This window comes from Grammomys surdaster, unplaced genomic scaffold, assembly GCF_004785775.1.
Source record: "Grammomys surdaster isolate TR1022 unplaced genomic scaffold, NIH_TR_1.0 130, whole genome shotgun sequence".
Lineage (NCBI taxonomy): Eukaryota > Metazoa > Chordata > Mammalia > Rodentia > Muridae > Grammomys > Grammomys surdaster.
Window position 1 is genome coordinate 10,868,242 of NW_021604588.1, and position 18,814 is coordinate 10,887,055.

An 18,814-nucleotide genomic window follows, 5' to 3' on the forward strand; every position below is an offset into this window, starting at 1 on the left:
TCTCTCTCTCTCTCTCTCTCTCTCTCTCTCTCTCTCTCTCTCTCTCTCTCTCTTCTTTGTTCTTAAGTAGTTTGATCACCTAAAGATTCAAGTTCTTTTCCAATTGAACTTAGAATGTACTTAAGCCTAAAAACAAAAGGTGTTTGGCTGGCATGTATGTAAATGCACTGCATGTGTGTCTCGTGCCGGATTCCTGAAGACCAGAAGAGGACACCAGATCCCCTGGAGGTGCAGCTACGGTTGTGAGCCACCCTGTGGGCACTTCCAGTCAAATCCAGATCCTCTGCAGAGCAGTCAGTGCTTGTAACCACGGAGCTGGCTCTGCAGCTCTCACGCTTCTGGTCCTGCTCCCCTTCTACCCCGGAAGTCACCTTTCCGGTTCTCTTGACTCTTCTAAGAGAAGCTAAACGCTCTCCAGGTCCTCCTCCAGACCTGGCTTTGACTTCCTGGGTCCCTGGCAGACCTTCTCTGAACAAGTTGACATTCATCTCTATACCTTTTAAACGTACATCACCAGGGTAGCCAGCAAAGAATAGAAGCAGACTGCTGCCTCTCTTATTCTAGAACAGTCTGTTAGAAGTGCCTATGGACCTTTACTTTGGGATAGCTGTGTGTGGAGTCACTGTAACCCTATCAGCGGACGGGAAGATAACTCCAGTCTTGCTGTCTCACGTCCCTGTCTATAAATAGAAACAATGGTAACTAATTTGGTTAGGTATCCCTAAGGCAAATAACCTAAAATACCCCTAGATAAGAACTGTTTGGAATGCTGATATGACATTCAACTGGTAAGTTGTATGCAGGTATTTCCAAATCTGAAGAATTCCAAAGTGTGAAACACTTCTAATCCTGCCTCGTGGAGACCGTGACAGGCGCCTCTTTTTGGAGTTTGTGGTTATTATAGTTGGTTTTGAGGGTTACAAACTACTTTTTAAAGAATTTAGGACATAATTCCAGCCAGGGAAGTAGGTAAGCTAACTAGATCTTCACCTTTCTGCTCCTCCAAATCCAGCCCCGCCCGACTCATCCCCAGCTCTGCAGGTGGAGCGCCTGCTGCAGCCTCCCTCTCACCTCACCCCTGTGTCCAATGGATTCCACACATCTTCCCCTCCTACCCTCCCTCCCCCTACTTATTGCTTTATTCCACCTCCCAACTCCAGCAGGCATTCCCAGGGAACACACGGGCCACTCTGACTACAAAAAGGAAGCAGGCCGACCGCAGCTCTTCACCTCTTCCTGCAGCCCTCCAAGTCCAGTCTCACAGTCTCACCCCCAGCTCTGGAGCTGACCTTCTGCTCTGGCCTCTCTTGACACTCTGTCTCCATTCTCAAGGAGACCCTGGTGGAACATCCCCCCCACACACACACCTCAGCCCTCCTCCAACCCATTCCCATTCCTAAGTGTCAGCACCCAATACCCAGAAACACATCTCATCTAGACCCTCAGTGGCCACACCTACCCGAAGCCCAGCGGAATTTTCCAGCAAGCAACACAACCGCCACACTCAGGGCGACAGAACTCTAGGAACAAAATGCCCACTCAACAAAGACTAGACCATATATCAGGACCTAGAATTATAGTCTTCTCAGTCTCAGATGCCTAGATGCTAGCCCCAAACCACAATAACAACCAGGACAATATGACTCCATTAGAGCCCAGCAGCCCTGCCACAGAGGCCCTGAATATACCAGCATGTCTGAAAATACAAGAAAAAGATCTTAAAACAGCCTTTATGAATATGATAGAGGTCCTTAAAGAGGAAGTTAATCAATCCTTTAAGGAAATCTAGGAAAACAAAAACAGTGGAAGGAAATGAATAAAACAGGTCACAACCTGAAAAATAGAATCAATAAAGAAAAAACCCAGATAGAGAGAAATCTGGAAATGAAAATTTTAGAAACTCAAACAGGAGCCACAGAGGCAAACTTCACCAACAGAATACCAGAGGTGAAAGAGAGTCAAGCACAGTGGCACACGTCTTTAGTCCCAGTACTTGGGAGGCAGAGGTAGGCAGATTTCTGTAAGTTTGAAGCCAGCCTGGTCTACATTTACCATAAACAAGGAGGCTTCATCTCAGAGATGCAGGGATGGTTCAATGTGCGTAAACTGATAAATGCAATTCACCATGTAAACAATCTGAAAGACAAAAATTTCATGATCACTTTTGATGCAGAAGAAGCTTTGACAAAATCCAACGACTCTTCATGATAAAAGTACTAGGAGATCAGGGATACAGACCAACAGAGTAAACATCACAAAGCACACACAAGCCACACAATCAACATCAACTTGAGTGTAGAAACTCGAAGCAATTCTAGCAAAATCAGGAACCAGACAAGGCTGTCCTCTCTCTCTATAACTATTCAATGTAGTACTTGAAGTTCTAGCTAGAGCAACTGAAGATGATCAAGGGGATTTAAATTGGAAAGGAAGTCAAAGTACCTTTATTTGCATGTGATATGATAGCATACATAAGTGGTCCTAAAAATTCCATGGGGAACTTCTACAGCTGATAAACATTTTCCAGCCAAGTAGTTTGAGATAAAGTTAATTCAACACCTACATAGGAAAGAAAAGAGGGACAGACCGAAGGAGACTACAGTGGAGTTTAGAAAGTGTATGTTCTACATGTCTGGGCCCAGGTACATCTATCTGGTTTTACAGATGACCCACAGGTTTTACAGGGATGCTGAACTTGGTTGCTGGTCTTGGCTACAAACCCTGGGTTTGGGTGCATCTTCTATGTGGCCAGCAGACGGCAGCACTGGACTTGGCTGTAGCCTCTGGAGCCTTTTCAAGCAGAGTTCAGAGCCCATATCTCAGACCTGCAGCTTCAGCACTTAGCACCATCACCCACAGGAAGCTTCCCCCGAGGCGCTTTCTGGAGCAACCTGCCCAGACTTATTTTTAGGAGAAGGATGTGATAGAAAATCTGAGACAACAACTTTAGGAATAGAGAAGAGAGAAGCATTATCTTTGCGGGTTTCATTTGAGTTTTTCCCCCCCAAGAGCCCTTGAACCTTACCCACTCCGAATTCTTGTATCGCAAAGATGCTGTCTTCATTGTCTAGAATCTAGCACTAAGCCCAGAGCTAGGCATATAGTAAGAGATTGGGAGCTGTCAACTGATGGATATATATAAAGAACATTTGCTTTCGCTCTTCCTTATAGCGGCCTAGTAACCTGGCATTTATTCAGTGAGTGAAATGATGACCCCAGGCCCTGTACCAGGCATACAGGAATGAGTCAAGAAACAGTCCAAACCGTGGCGTCTGACACAGACCTGAAAACTCACTGGACCGGATCCAGTTCCTGAGTCTATATGCCCTTGGGGTAAAGCTCTTTGTGCCCCAGTTTCCTGGATTGTAAAATGGAGATGTAGTAGTAGTAGCATCTTAGTCTTTTTTATAAGGCGGTTGTTATATGTTAATGCTGGCTAAGCACTCAGAATTCTGCCCAAGGAGCAAGGAGGCCATTAAAATACAGGGCACCTGCTGCACACACCCTGATGTGGCCTTTAGAAGGCTGGTGGACACTAGCTGGGAGGAGGTGTGAATCAGACAGGAGAAGGCACACAGCACTTGGTCCTGGAGCTCTGGAGCACTGGGTCCCCCCACTCAGCTGGTCTGGAGGAGACCCACTGAGCAAAGGGATAGGAACATCACCCCAGCCTTGTGGGCCATCTGGCTTAAGGGCTAGAACCTATCGACACCATCCAAAATAGGAGTCTCAGGATGACCACTGAAGTATGTGGACCATATTTCTGTTTTAGAAAGTCTTACCGTTTTTATATGGAGTGCCAAGGATCTAATCAAAGAATTCACACAGACTGAGCAAGTATTCTCCCACTGTGGTGGATCCCTAGCCCAAGGCCACCCAGGCTTCCCCAGTCACTCTCAGGGTGGGAAGAGATCTGGGCTAAGATACAGACAAGAGAGGTAAACCATGTCACAAACTGGAATTAGGGTGGCCTGCAAAAGAGAAGTGACTGGAATTTAGGTCAGGGGTGCTGATCTACAGGGTAGCAGGAGACAGGACACACTGAAATCAGAGGTGGGCTTTTCAGGAAGGGTACTCAAAAGGACCAGCTACAGCGGCCAAGCGAACTGATGGCTACAAAAGTTGCCAGCATGGTACCAGTGCTCCTTCTTTACCTTTGCCCCTGCACCAGAAACCCCAGATTTTTCAACCCTGAATCCCACCTTCCCTGGAGTTGCTTCCTCTCGTTAATGGTTCCAGCCTTTGCTCTTCATGATTCTACTGTGTGTAACAACCCTGAACTTTGCAGTCAGATTGATTCCAAACTCCAAGACATTCTCCTGCCTCGGCCTCCTGATTGCTGGGCTTACACCCATGAGCTGTCTTACTTGGTGGTCCCTGGCCACTCATACTCTGTCAATGCTCTTGAACATCTTTTCTACACCTTTCTCCCATCTCTCTCATCTTTGTCCTCACCACTGCTAAAAATCCAGTTCCTTCCCGCCTAACTTGGCTCTGCACTTTAAGTCACATTATTAATCGATTTCCCAATTTCTGATTTCCATACTTTACCTGTGTAACTGGCAGAGTAAGCGTCCCAATGAACAAACAAATCCCTGTGCTGGACCATGATGAAGTTACTAAGACTATCATAAGGCTTCCAAAGCCTTTCCCTAAATCCGGGGGGCCTAAATCCAAGGCCACTGGAACAGCCCTCATCAGGGTTTTGGGCTCCTCTCCACCTGCTTCAAGTTTTTCCATCTCCAAGCTCTCTTTGGCCGGCACAGGCTCTCAGCCAGGAGGGAGTCTGCTCAATGAGGCTCACCTCACTGCTGTGGTGGATGGCTCTGGGCTCTTACCCGAGGGGGCTTATTGAGGGCTAGGCTCATTGAATGGGAGGGGAATCTTCCACGCTCAGCTTTGAATCTCCAGCGCTTAGTATCAGGTCAAGCACCAGAAGGCCTGGGACAAGTTCTGTCTTGCTCACAGTTACTTCAGAGCTCTTTACAGGTTAGGTAGTAGGCGTGCAGGGTGAGTGAAGGAGTTGGCAGTGTCAAGCCACTAGAAAGCGGCAGTTTCCAGGGACTGTGAGATACCACCATCCCACCCTCCATCCTTTATTCAGAGGGAAAAGGAGAGTGGACTTGTATGTGTATGATTCCTGCTGTTCGTTGGTTTTTTTTTCCTTGTTGTTTACAGGGTCTCCTTTTATAGTCCAGCTTAGCTTAGAACTCATTGCATAGCCTAGAAAGACCCCAAACCTGAAGCAAACGTCCTTCATCGCCTCAAGTGCTAGGATCACAGGCACTGCATTTATTTATTTATTTATTTATTTATTTATTTATTTATAGTCAGACTCACTATAGTCTCACTGTGTGTGGTTCTAGACCAATGGTTCTCAATTTGTGGGTTTCGAACCTTCGGGGGTTACATATTAGATATCCTGCATGTCAGATATTTATATTATGATTCATAATAGCAAAATTACAAAGTACCAACTAAATAATCTTATGGTTGAGGGTCATGACATCATGAGGAACTGTATTAAACAGTCATGGCATTAGAAAGGTCAAGAACCAATATTCTAGACTGCTTCTGTTTTGCCAGTGCTGGGTCTTGAACCCAGGACCCTGAGCATGGTAGACAAGCACCCTACCACTGAGCTATATCCTCAACATCTCTCCCTTCCTTCTTCCTCCCCCTCTGTTTTCTTCTTCCTGTCTCTCCCACCTTCCCTTTTTCATACACATGTATTTTTTGAAACATGGTTCATTAAGTCGCTCAGGCTGGCCTTGAACTCCGTGGCCCAAGCATGACAAAAGATAAACCTCTTGTCAGTATGCAGTTATCCAGTAACTGTGATTTGAAGACGTGAGTGCTTAATGAGGGTCAGTATTAGTTGGATGCACAGGCAAACACTAGCTAGCCTAGTGCTGATTCTTTTTTCTTTTTGAATTATTTATTATTTCGTATATCTGAGCACCCCGTCCCTGTCTTCAGACACACCAGAAAAGGGCATCAGATCCCATTACAGATGGTTGTGAGCCACCATGTGGTTGCTGAGAATTAAACTCAGGACCTCTGGAAGAGCAGTCAGTGCTCTTAACTGCTGAGCCATCTCTCCAGCCCTGATATTTCTTTTTTTAAAAAAGATGTATTTTGGAAAGATTGCTTAGGACAAAGGTACAAGGCTGCTCTTCCAGAGGACCCAGAACCTACATGGCAGCTAAGAACTGTCTGTAACCCTGGTTCCAAGGGATCCAATGTCCTCTTCTGGTCTCCATGGGTACCAAGCATGCAGACAAAATATCCATACACATAAAATAGATTTATTTTTATTATTTTAAATTGTGTGTGTGTGTGTGTATACCTGTATGTGTGAGTGCAGGTTTTTAAGGAGGAAAGGCGTACTGAGGGCTGGAGTTACAGGCAGTTGTGAATCAACTTTGAAAGTGTTAGGTCTTCTACAAGAGCATTATGCATTCTTAAATGTTAAGCCATCTCTCTGACTCCTGGTACAATTTCTTCATGTATGTCTTTGCCTCTTTAGGGAGCTCCTGCTTTTTGCGATGGTTTGATCTATTCCTGTGTGGGGAGCAGGAGGCTTGAGGGGTAGCCATAGCGAAATCATAGCTAAAAGCAATTTAAACAAAACTCACATTAAGAAAGAAAATCTTTTTGTTCAACACTTATAAGTGTTCTGCCTTTATGTGTGTGTGTCTCATGTGTGTCTGGTGCCTGTGGAGGCCAGAAGAGGGTGTCACGTCCCTTCCAACTTGAGTCATATCCCTTCAAACTTGGGGCCAGTTCACGGGGCTTGAACTTCTTGGGGGTTGAGGATATGAGCGCAGGAATTTTGAACTTAGATTCTGTAAAAAAGCAGCTGGTGTTAATCTCTGAGCTGTCTCTCCAGCTTCAAGGAACAAAAACCAGTCTTTTTTTTTTTTTTTCTAAATTTATTTATAAGTACACTGTAGCTGTCTTCAGACACACCAGAAGAGGGCATCAGATCCCATTACAGATGGTTGTGAGCCACCATGTGGTTGCAGAGAATTGAACTCAGAACCTTTGGAAGAACAGTCAGTGCTTTTAACCACTGAATCATCTCTCCAGCCTTCAAACCACCCCCACACACATACACACACACACACACACACACCCACACACACACGTATATGTACATATATATTATATATTATATATTATATATTTATTATATATTATATATTTATAGATATATTTATCCTTTGAGAGTTTCATACACACATATAATATATTTTTATTATATTCACACACACACATGCACACACACACACATGTACACACACACATGCACTCACACATGTATACGCACACACACACATGCACACAGACATGTACACACACATGAACACACACATGCACACATGTACATGCACACACACACACCAGCTCCTCTTCCACGTGCCTATGGCAAGCACTTATCAAATTCAGTGGGTTATAAAACACTAAGAATAAGAGGACCTGAAGTCGGGGCATGTGTGCACTTGTCCACTGGAGCATGGTCAACCTTCCAAGGGTCACACCCATAAAGCTAGACCTTCCCTCCCCTAGGAGCCATCAATGGCAATGGTTCTCCTCTCAGCCGGGAAGGGGCTCGAGTCCCCACCCCCAGCCTCTGCTGCCCGTGCAGGATGATGTTGACTGAGTTTGATCTGGTACAGGGAACCACAGCAGCTGAGTTCACAATCCTACTGGATCCTGCCACGTCCAGAAGACACTGCTTTGTCTCAGTCCTCCTCCAGTACTTGCGTGTACCTTCTCTTGTGTGACATCCCATGAGCCTTGGGTGTGAGGAGTGTATGACACAGACATCCTACTTACGGCCATTCCTAAGATACACTGGCTTGCACTGTGCCTAGCTGTGCCTTCATGTGAACCACCATACAAAGAAACTTCTCTGACGAGGACTGAGAGACGAGTTCAGCAGTGGGTGTGTATTTATTCAAAAGGCAGTTTAATACAATGTCCTTTTAGCAGAATTAATAGTAGTAGGTTATCCCTTGGGGCCTATGAGCTCCCCAGCCACAAGTTTCTGGCCAGGGAACCCAAAGCATGAAAGTTCTCTTCTCCCCAACCCAGCCCACCCCAGGCTGGGTTTGGATTGGGGACCAGTTATTCACAGGCAAGTACCAGCTCTCTTCTTCCTTATTACATTTTGTTCTCTCGGATTTTTTTTCTTGTCCAACTTGGACAACATTAAACTTCTGGCTCAGCCAGGAGTCTGGGGTTCATTGTCTCAGGCGCTGTGTCTGAGGGATTCAGGGCAGGACTCTCTCTACCACACGACCTCCTGCCTGAGGTCCTTCTGCTTAGTGTCTCTGGAAGAAGAGGAAGTGCGGTCCTAGCAGCTGCCAGTAACCATGTGTTGAATGGATGCATTCCTGTGACCAAGATCCTCCAGCAAGTTTTCAGGACACTCTCCCTCTGCCAGTGCAATGTTCTTGAGAAAAAGTTTACCAGGAAGAGATCAGGGACACCCAGATATATCATAAACAAACCTCTGGGATCCTGTTGGGCCAATAAAAATGAGGTCAGAGTTTCCTAAAATGTTCCATATTCTTACGGATCTACTGAACACTCCAGGAGTGAGGTGGCCTCTTGCACCTGAACTCATGTGTACCTAAATTCATGCACACATAGCACACCCCAACTACACAATTTAAAAATGAATAAATGTTAATGTCGGGCAGTGATGGTGCACACCTTTAATCCCAGCACTCAGGAGGGAGAAAGCAGGCTGAATTTTGAGTTCAAAGCCAGCCTAGTCTAGAGAGTAAATTAAAGGATAGCCAGGGCTACACAGAGAAACCTTGTCTGGGGGTGAGCATGGGGAGGGGGGAGAGGATTAATAAATGTTTAAAAGAGAAATGGAGAAAAAAATTAATTAAAAAAAAAACTTCAAAGGCTGGTGACATAGCCTCATGGGTGAAGGTTCTTGTCACTAGGCTCAAGTGAGGCTTAAATTTAATTCCCAGAGGCCAAGTGGTGTACTGAGAGACTCAGGAAGGTCGTCCTCTGACCTCTGTATGTCACTAAGGCACACACACGCATGTGCACATACACATAATAACATGTAATTTAAAGATTAAAAAAATTTTTTTCTAAAACAGAGAAAGAAGCTAGAATACAGTCCATATACAAAGTTTAGTTGCCTCAGAGAAAAACTTCCAGTCAAAAGCCGGCTTCTCTAGCTTTATGACCCTCACCCAAGCAGAGCCACAGTTCAAACACCGATGCTGGACATCCGTTAGTCGGTTAGTATGCTCATAGGCAGAGTTGTCCACCACACTGTGGCGGCCATGCAATCCCGAAGGAAAAGAGCAGAAGCAAGAGTGAGAATGTTAATAAATACGTCCAACGTCTTGTCTCAGATGTTAGTAGACTTAAAAAACACACAAAGCAAAAAAAACCAACCTGCCCTAAAATGCTGGTACACCAAAGGCCGTACCAGAAAGCCTACAGCAAAGAAACGGATGCCAGAGCCAAGAAAGGACAATGAAGCTTCGCATCCTGTTTGCAGGAGGAAATGGAAGCTGGAAGCGCGGGTCCTTTGGGATCCCTTTGAGCCTTGAGAGGTTTGTGTTTCCCTGCTGGTAAACACAGCCCAGTCTCCCGTTGATCCACAAGCTCCCTCCCGGTTCTACTTCCAAATGTTTTTCTTCCAACCCACAAAGCCAAGCTTTCCTGTCAGCTCCCGAAGGCTTTGGGAAGGATGTGAGGAGGGAGGGGACCCGTCCACCCCACCCCCACCACCCCCACAACCCCCTGCCGACACTCTCAGATGTTAGGTCCCATTTCTAAGGGCCAGAAGGGCGGTCTGACCCTGGGCTGTGATTCCTCTGGCTGAAAACAGTTTACATTTGGCAGGTTTTTTTTTTTTTCTTTAGTAGTTCATAAGGACAAATGATTACAGAATTACTAGTAAGATCAACAACTGGGAACAGCTTAAAATGTCTGCAAGTTTAGAAAACTAAAATACCACGGTGCATGTATAGCGGGGGCAGCCCTGTCTGGAGGTGTGGGTGACTGATGGCCTGCTTCCTTATTTATCGGCACCGGCACTTCCAAGCACAACTCTGAAGGGCAACAGAGGCAAACGCAAAATCGTGATACTATTTTTTCGTTTTCCATCATCCAATACCCAAAAATCTTTACTAGGACGGTGTTTGTTTCCTGATTTGAAGACACCACTTGCAAAAACACCATTTTCACAAGAGAGGAAGTTTGACTACACACTGGGAAATAGATAAAACCAAGACCTTGGCTTTCAGAATGCATTTTTCAATGTATGTTCTGCCAGCGAGATGGCTCAGGGGGAAGTGGGCTTGATGAACCCAACACATTTGTTCTGCAGGACCCCCACAGTCGGTCAGAGGAGAGAACCAGCTTCACGAGGTAGCCCTTCAATATCTCCACTTGCACGGTGTATGTGCTCTTACATATAGAACCGTTTTAATTCAGCATGACAAGGGCTAGGGTTATATAGGGCTAGGGTTGTTGTTATATATGGGTGTATCCAGACTTCTAATTAACTTTTAGGTTGGCACAGTGGTAATGGGTTCTGCGCGTGTGCTCTCATGGATTCCCCTTCCCCCAATGTCTATATCTTAATGTTTAGATTTAATGGCTATTGGCTTCTTTTGCCTGCATGTATACATGCCTGCATATATGCATACATGTGTGCCTGCTACCCACCCTTAAGAGTCTGAACTGGCTTATTTGGGGTTTTCTATTTTCTGAGACAGTGTTTCACCTAGTCTAGTTCCTGATCCTCCTTCCTCAACCTCCCCAGTGTTGGAAGGACACGTGTATTCTACTACACCTGGGGGCTATGGAAACTGACTTTACTTTTTTTTTTCAGAGTAGCATAGTCTTGATTCTACAGGAAGCAAGTGTAGGAGGCCGCTACCATGGAGGTGTTCAGTGAGGTCCCTGCCACCTTCCCTACCAGTGTTCAGTACCAGGCTCCTCCTCCACCAAGGTTCACCTTCCCTGAGCAGGGCAGGATCAAGGTCACCCCACTACCCTCAGAACGAACCCCAGAGGTTTCCTCTTAGCCCAGCTCAGCTCACTGGGCCCCCAGCCTCTGTGAGAGGCTGCAGATGGGGTTGGCACCTTTCCTGAGAAGCCAGAGCCCTGGAAGCAGGAGGAAGACCAGCAACACCCAGTTTCCCATTGAGAGAAGCATAGATGATTAAAAAAAGAAGAAAGAAAAACCCTAAGGGTTCCGTATCTCCCATCCAGAGAGCCTTAAGTTGTGAAAGCCAGGGCCTCCTTTCGTATCCTTGCTAACCAGCAACACACACCCATCACTAGATCGCACCAACGCTTGTTTGGTCACTGATAGCATTTGCAGTTCTTGGCAGACTAAGTCACCATGTAGTCTTTGGCTTTTTCTACCTTCATCACACCATCTTTCAAACTGAAACTGAGACCCTGGGTCAGCCATGTCACTATCACCCACCCTCCCATCCCCCCATGCCCCACTCGAAGCTCCTGGAGACAGAACTGCTGATAGCATGTGGAACACTGATCCAAATAAAGAAGAAATTGGGTTTTTTTTTTCTTTAGACTAAATGGTCCCAGGTTCCTGTTAAGTGACAGTGGTTGGGCAAATGTATGGTGTCAGCCTGGTCATCTTGCTAGAGGGCTTAGGCTAGCGGAGCTGCTCCGAGCTCAGTGCACTGCAAGAGAATAAGAAAGGCAAGCCAGGGCCTCGTGGCAAGTCTTAGGAGCAATGGTTCTCCCTGCCAGGTCTCTGCCACCATCTCCTCACGCTTAGTGCAGTGACTGGCCCAGGGCAGTCCTCAGTGTCTCTTGCTGTGTAGATGGGTCCACCTGCCCAGCAAGCATGCAGTAAGCAGCTGTAATGTGCTGCATGCTTCTACAATGGATGAAGGCATGAACAAAACAGCAAAGTCTTGCTGTTCATGTCCTCCTGGGGAGATTAGCACAAGAGCACAGCTGACAGGCTAGGGAGTTGCTGTTTAATTTCAAATCATTGTGTGTTTGCATGCACTCTATCATGAGGATCTGGGGACCTAACTTAGGTTGTCAGGCCCACTGAGCCATTTCAGTATCCTGAGGTAGCTTTTATATGTTGCAGAAGGTGTAAGGGGACCTCTGAACCAGACTTAAGCTGGAGAACAGATCTCACACAAACATCTGCAGTAGTCCTGTTTTAGGCTCTGAAGTAGGCACACAGGTAGTGTGTGTGTTTCAAGGACAGAGGCTTGTGTGGCTGCAATGGTTCACAAGAAAAGGCTTTTATCTCTTTTTTTCTGTTTGATTAAAAACAAGCAGACACCACCAGTCAGAAATTGAAAAAGATGTATTAAAATATTCACAGAAGTACAAATGAAAATATCAAAAAGTAACAATGAACTTGGTATCTCTCCTAGCTGGATACATTTCCATGAGAAAAATACAGACAGGAATTTTAAAAACCATCCCTTTTAGCTGTCTCTTATCCATTCGCATGCACTCTTCTGGTAGAAGACACAGGAAGCACAGGTCTGCCATCTGGATGTGACCTCACTGTTATCTGTAGCCAGGCCCAGAACTCGGAGTTGCAGGAAAGAGACCGGATACTCCAAAGGAGGTGGTGTGTGGAGTCAGGCCATGAGGTCTGCACATTGTCCAGCAAGCAGCTGGAACCAGGCTGCAGGCTCAGTCCAGGATGCTGGCAGCTAACTGTTTCTGCCTAGGGGAGAAGGCTGGCTTGGGCCAACAGAGGATTTGGTTCTGACTGGGCAGGGAGGTCATAGAGCCAGATTTAGAACGCCCTTAAGAAGAGGTGTCATTTGAACAAAGCCCACAGAGAACTAGCACCATATACACCATCTCAGCACCACAAGGAGCCGGTAAAGAGGTGTCAGGAGGTATCTAGAATGTGTGGTTCATTCATAGAATCTCTAAGAGGAGGAGAAAGGAAGATGCTGGCTTCCTCTGAAGACTTTCACATGTTAACGTCATGCTGGGGCTCTGTAATTTGTACCCTTTTAACCACCACAGCCAGCTGTCTGCATGCTGACAAGAACCCAGTGAGATCTTAGCTAATAAGACAGTGATGAGGATGATCTCAAGTTCAACATTCCCTCATATTTTAGAAAAGCATCAACAAAACCTTGTCAAACTGTCCTCAGGTGGCACGGTTGATGGACAGTGTCTATCAGCTAGCACGAGCACAGAGTGAATGGTCCTGATACTTCGAGAGACACACTTCCACTGAACGCTCAGTCTCTAACTACAAGAAATGCTTAGACTGGTTGAGCCCTTAGATGAAAGGGCCACGTCTGTTGAAGGACTAACAGTTCTGCAGAGTCTTCATTAAGGCAAACCATATCACGCATGGGACGACAGGATGTTTCTGAAACTTTCCAGCTAGAAATGACTCTGAAAGAATATACAGAAACAGCAAGACAATTTACACACACGTAGGCTCATACCATTTCATCATGCAACGCTGGCCTCTCACATCAGGAAGATTAAATAGAATATACACATCCTTTATACACATTTTCTTCTCTGAGTATACATGTGCTTGTCCTTGCCTGAGTCCTCAAGGCCACACGCGGTTATGGACATTATCTGCACAAGAGTCCACTTTGGATTTGTTTCTTGCTTAAGAAATGTTTGCAGTGTTCTCTTAGTCTTTCCGGATGTCCGCATATACAACAGACTCTGACTTATTAATCTTGCCACTGTGATGTCCGCCAGAGTGGTCTAACTGTGCGTATATGACTGGGCCCTGGAGAAGAGAAACCAATTAGAGGTTTGGAAAAACTGATGGCCCCTGAGCTACAGGAACAGCAATCATCACAGCCATACTTTCAGGCTTCCATAGCCCAAGCTAAAGCTTCCAACGCTCTTCGGCTCCTTTGAGGAGTTAAGATTCCATATGACATGTTTAGAATTGATCTTAAAACCAGGGTGGGCATCTACTGATGCCACCAAAGCTGGTACATGAAAATTAGTTATGTTATTCCTTTTGGATTTCTGTATAGTTAAACATTTCCATAAAAAATATGTAACATTCCTTCTTGGCAATGTTCCTTAATTGACTAGGCTATCAAAGCACTCTTCAGCATTTTCAACTAGAACCCAGTGTAAGAACTAGGTTGGGCCCTTGCCCAACCCAAGGGCTGCTAAGTTTCAGAATCATCCTATTAGAACACAACATATAGATGCCACCCATATGATTATTTTGTGCTGGTCAATTTATACGAAAAGATCCTCAAACAGTTCAAATATTCAATGTAAATACAACACAATCCTTTCAGTCTGACCCTATCATGATCAATTAACGTTCTGAGGCTTTGTGCTCGCTCCCTGCAGCCTTCTCGGGTGTTAGGGACAGACAGTTCCTCTGTCTTAGCCAGGCTAAGAATGCCCCACCACTGAGCATTACTGCCAGCCTGCTGGAGTTCCAGGATCAGGTAACTATCCTTCTAAGCCTTTTCTTCTTCTTCTTAATAAATTCACAGTCTAAGAAATGTAAAGAAAAACTCTAGATAGATTAAAGTAGAAGTGCTCCTCTTCCCCCTCCACATCAAGGAAGCCAACGAAGTCAGAGATGAGTGTCAGAGTCCAATTCAGGAAAGCAAGCAAGAGAGGCTGGGCTTCTGGGACCTGAGTCTGGAGGGGCGGGGGGAGACAAAGTCTGGGCAAAGGCTGATGGTCCAACTGTCGGAAAGGCAGTTTACATTTACAACTTTCTCAATTCCTTTAAATCTGTAAAACTGTAAATAAAAACAAAACAGCTCTAGTTTAAGAAGAAAAATGTGCCGGGCGATGGTGGCGCACGCCTTTAATCCCAGCACTTGGGAGGCAGAAGCAGGCAGATTTCTGAGTTCGAGGCCAGCCTGGTCTACAGAGTGAGTTCCAGGACAGCCAGGGCTACACAGAGAAACCCTGTCTTGAAAAACAAAAAACAAAACCAAAAACAAAAAAAAAACAAAAACAAAAAAAAAGAGAAAAAAGAAAAGAAGAAAAATGTAGTGCAACCCAAAGTCAGGTCTTCTCCCAATCCAGGGAACTTTGAGAGGTTTAGAGGTGTTCTTCAGCTTCCTATTATAGTAAAACAGCAGGTACAGTAGCCAAAGTCCTCGGTTGCCAGGAGCCCAACCTATGTCCTCCAGTATGTAAGCTGGGATCCTTCCTGCAGAGTTCAGTATCCTGACTTCCACAGGGAAGACAGGCCCAGGGGCAGGGCTGTGTGACAGCAAATCATAGGTAGTAAAATCAGTCACTAGAATTCATGAGGCACTCTATGCAGTCTGGAAGATGACCATGTGGCATTGGGCATACTTTGAATCTGCTCTGACGAGACCTTTGGCCTTGTTATGAAACTGAAATGGTACTTGTGAGTGACCTAGGCAGTGCCGGACAGTGCGCATGACAGATGCTAGCTGTTACTGCCAGCATCATGTCACACAAACTTTCCAACGCTCTGAGGTAACTGATCCAGTAAACCAAAACCAGAGCATCCTGACTGACGTGCAGAGTCGACTGTTTTCAGCCCTTCGCTGTGGAGCAGTTACATACACAGTAGCAGGTAACTGACACAGCATGAGTAGGAAACGGAGAAGAAAACTATACGGAATCATCTCAGCAGTCACGTGACACACGACTGTGTTTCACTGTAAGGTGACCTGGAAAGGTTGAGACAGAAATCCTTCCTGGGGCTGGACTGGCTTTCTTCAGGTGCTTACCAATGTCTGATCAGTCTGCTCCTTCTCCCCCTTAGAATACGACAGGTGTAAAATCAGCATCTTCAGTAGTGAATCACCTAGAACTTTTGAGATTATGTAGGGGCCATGCCAGATGAAGGAATGTATGAAATAATGCTGTGGGGGCGTGGGTGAGGTCAGCTTCATCTAGAACAGCTCTCGGAAGCCTGGTTCTGGAGCCAGTTAGAAGGGGATGCACACCCGAGTCTCTGTGGAACATGTCTCAGGATGGAGCCCTGCCTTCTCAGAGAGCCACGTGAGGGAAAGGCTACAGAAAGAAGAGAGCAGCATCCAGACCTTAAACTAACAGAGCTCCACCTGCCTCTGCTTCCCAATCTGAAAAGACTCACTTTCAACCCCTTAGCACTTCCTGAGAGGGAACACCTGCCTTCACCACGTGCTTACAAACTATTGGCAAAACATTATTTCCAGGATTTACTTCGCTGGGTTTTAGAGGGCAAAGATAAAAGTTAAACTATATGTTATGACTCTTTGGGACAAACCAATTTTGATTATCAAGAGAGTTGAGAATTAGTCAAACAGGAAAGAATTTGCCTGCTTCGTAGAACCAGACAGATCGAGAACTAAAGACCACCCCTACCCAACCCATCCTGTTTCCTGCTGCGCTGTTGGAGACCTCCTGTGGTTCTGCTATTCACCCTCTGTATTTGTTTTTGTTTGCTTGTTTTTGTTTTTCTGGAGGTTAAGGACCTCACCATTTGGGTCCCCAGGTGAATCCTAAAGTTATCTCTGCCAGACACAATGATTGACCCTTGCAGGTGACAAGAAGAGGTGACCAATTCTTGGCCCGCAGGTATTAGAAACAAAAGAGTCTGTGGGGTTTCTGGCACTGTCTCTTTGATAATAGATACTGCACACCAGGAGACCTGGGGGTTTCTTCCTGTTAGCCATTTTTTGGTGATGCCAAAAACAAAAGCTCCGTGTGAAGCAGAGAGAAAAGGACTACAAAAAAAAAAAAAAAGGAAGTTTGTGGCTAGTCAAGAGTGATAGTGCCTGTAATCCTAGGACTTGGGAAGCTGAGACAGGATTGTCAACAAACCTGAAGAAAGAAACTGCAGAGGATGCAGAGACGGCACACTTGAACTTGTACCTTCAGTAAGAATGCTGTGGCCCTAAGGAAGACAAAGCACCCAAAAGCACAGAGGTGCTCTTGGGACTCTCAGGAGCAACTTGCCCAAGAGGGAGGTAAACTATCTGAAGGGAGGGCTGAGGTGAGCAAAAGCAGTTAGCAGATTAATCACCAGTGGTCTAAGGAGCTTGAGGATGAAGGACTATCTGAAGCAAAATCTGAACCCTAGCAGAGCAGCTTCTGAGGTAAGTTAACATGTAGAGTGAAAAATTATAGATACTGGGTATATAGAATCCTTTTTAGACATATAAAATATTCTTTAGGCTTTCTTTATAAAGACATGGAGAAATCGAGCCATGAAGCAAGTTAAGAATGTGGACAGACTAGTTACGGGAACTGGCTAGAATGCAAGATAGCCAGGTGGAACCAAGCTGAGAACCGCAGTGACAGGGCAAGGACGAAGTAACAGGGCAGGACCACATTCTTGAGAAAGATAAGCGTACAGAGAGTTTTCACCTGATCCTGACTCACGTAGGTTGGGTTCCTTTGGAATGTTCCACCATTTTTATGTTATACCACCCTAGCAACCCCTCACCCTTTCCCCATTCCTTGGTTTGTGGTTTTTCCCTTTAAAAACCCCTCTCAAACTGGCTGTCGGGGTCAATTCAGCTCCTGCGTGGGCATACGAATTGACCGGCAGCTAGTTGTCACACCCTAATAAACCTCACTATTGCTCTGGTACACAGTGTCTCGAGCAGATTACTGGGTAGTCGCGACTTTCTGAGACTTGAGTGAGGGTCTCCCCTCTGCAGAGGTCTTCAAACATGGCCATGGAAAAAAATCATTAAGATAACAAATAAACAAAAAACCTATCCAGTAAATCTGAAAATCATGTCATTCACTTCATAGTATTGTTGTGCCAACTGTCAATGAATTGACAAATTCCACCAATAGGCAAGGCAAAAATTTCATTAATTGTAACTTTTAAAAGGGAGAGACATGATTTAGAAAATAACCTTCTAAGAATAAATATGTTTCTTTTTGAGATTCAATCTTGTAGTGCCCCAGACTGGCCTTGAATTCTTGATCCTCCTAACCAAGCCTCCCAAATGCTAGGATTATAGGTGTGCCATAAACCAAGCCAAAGTATGCTTTACTCAGTCCTACCATTATCTATCTATCCACCTGCCTACAAGCCACTTATCAATTTATCTATCTATCATCTTCCTACCTAGCTATGTACCTATCTATCTATACCTTGGATTGGAAACTTAACCTAGGGTTTTGTCGAAAGCTAAAAAGGCTCTTCTCTACCACTATGATCTCTACCCCTCCAACTCTTCACCGGAGTGTTCAGAACAGAATCACAGTAACGGACATGGCTGAGTTTACTATGTCTCCTTTTCAGTCTCAGTTTTGTTTCCCATGGTTACAGTTACTAACAGTCAAAGGCAGCCCTTCCCCCACCCAAAATATTAAATGGAAAATTCTGGGGTTTTGTTGTTGTTGTTTGGGGCATACTTCAATTTAGACAACATCTAATGGCTTCATGTTCCCCGATGTTTTCTTCAGTAGTATTTAATCTTTGTTGTGGTCACACTCCCCACCCTGAATTTTCTTCAGGCCCACTCTGTAACTCAGGCTGGCCTCAAGCTTGTGGTCATTCTGCCTCTACCTCCCGAGTGCTGGGCTTCCATCAGAGGCACCCAGCGTCCTCCTTCCAGTCAGTTCTGCCTCACTTGTCTGATCTTTCTTCTGTCATTATGTACAACGTTCTCTGTCTTCTTGTTTACCTGTAGGATTTAACAAGTTTAAGGTCCTTGTTTTCAAATCCCATTATCTGTCATTTCTGGGCTTGAATTTAAAAGGCTGATTTTTTTTTTATGCATGAATGTTGCTTGCATGTATGTATATGAATCGTGTGTGTGCTGGGTGCTCAAGGAAGCCAGAAAGAGTTGTCATGTCAGGTCCC

At 45.4% G+C, this 18,814-nt stretch overlaps 1 protein-coding gene across 1 annotated transcript in view; it reads right to left on the reverse strand.

Annotated features, from left to right (window-relative positions):
• Nucleotides 1-12,334: 12,334 nt before the first annotated feature.
• Nucleotides 12,335-18,814, reverse strand: part of Mpzl1 (myelin protein zero like 1) — a 41,238-nt gene continuing 34,758 nt past the window's right edge. Inside the window, exon 6 of the mRNA XM_028759346.1 lies at nt 12,335-13,771. Coding sequence (XP_028615179.1) covers nt 13,670-13,771 — 102 coding nt within the window. The 3' untranslated portion in view covers nt 12,335-13,669. The remainder of the gene's footprint in view (nt 13,772-18,814) is intronic.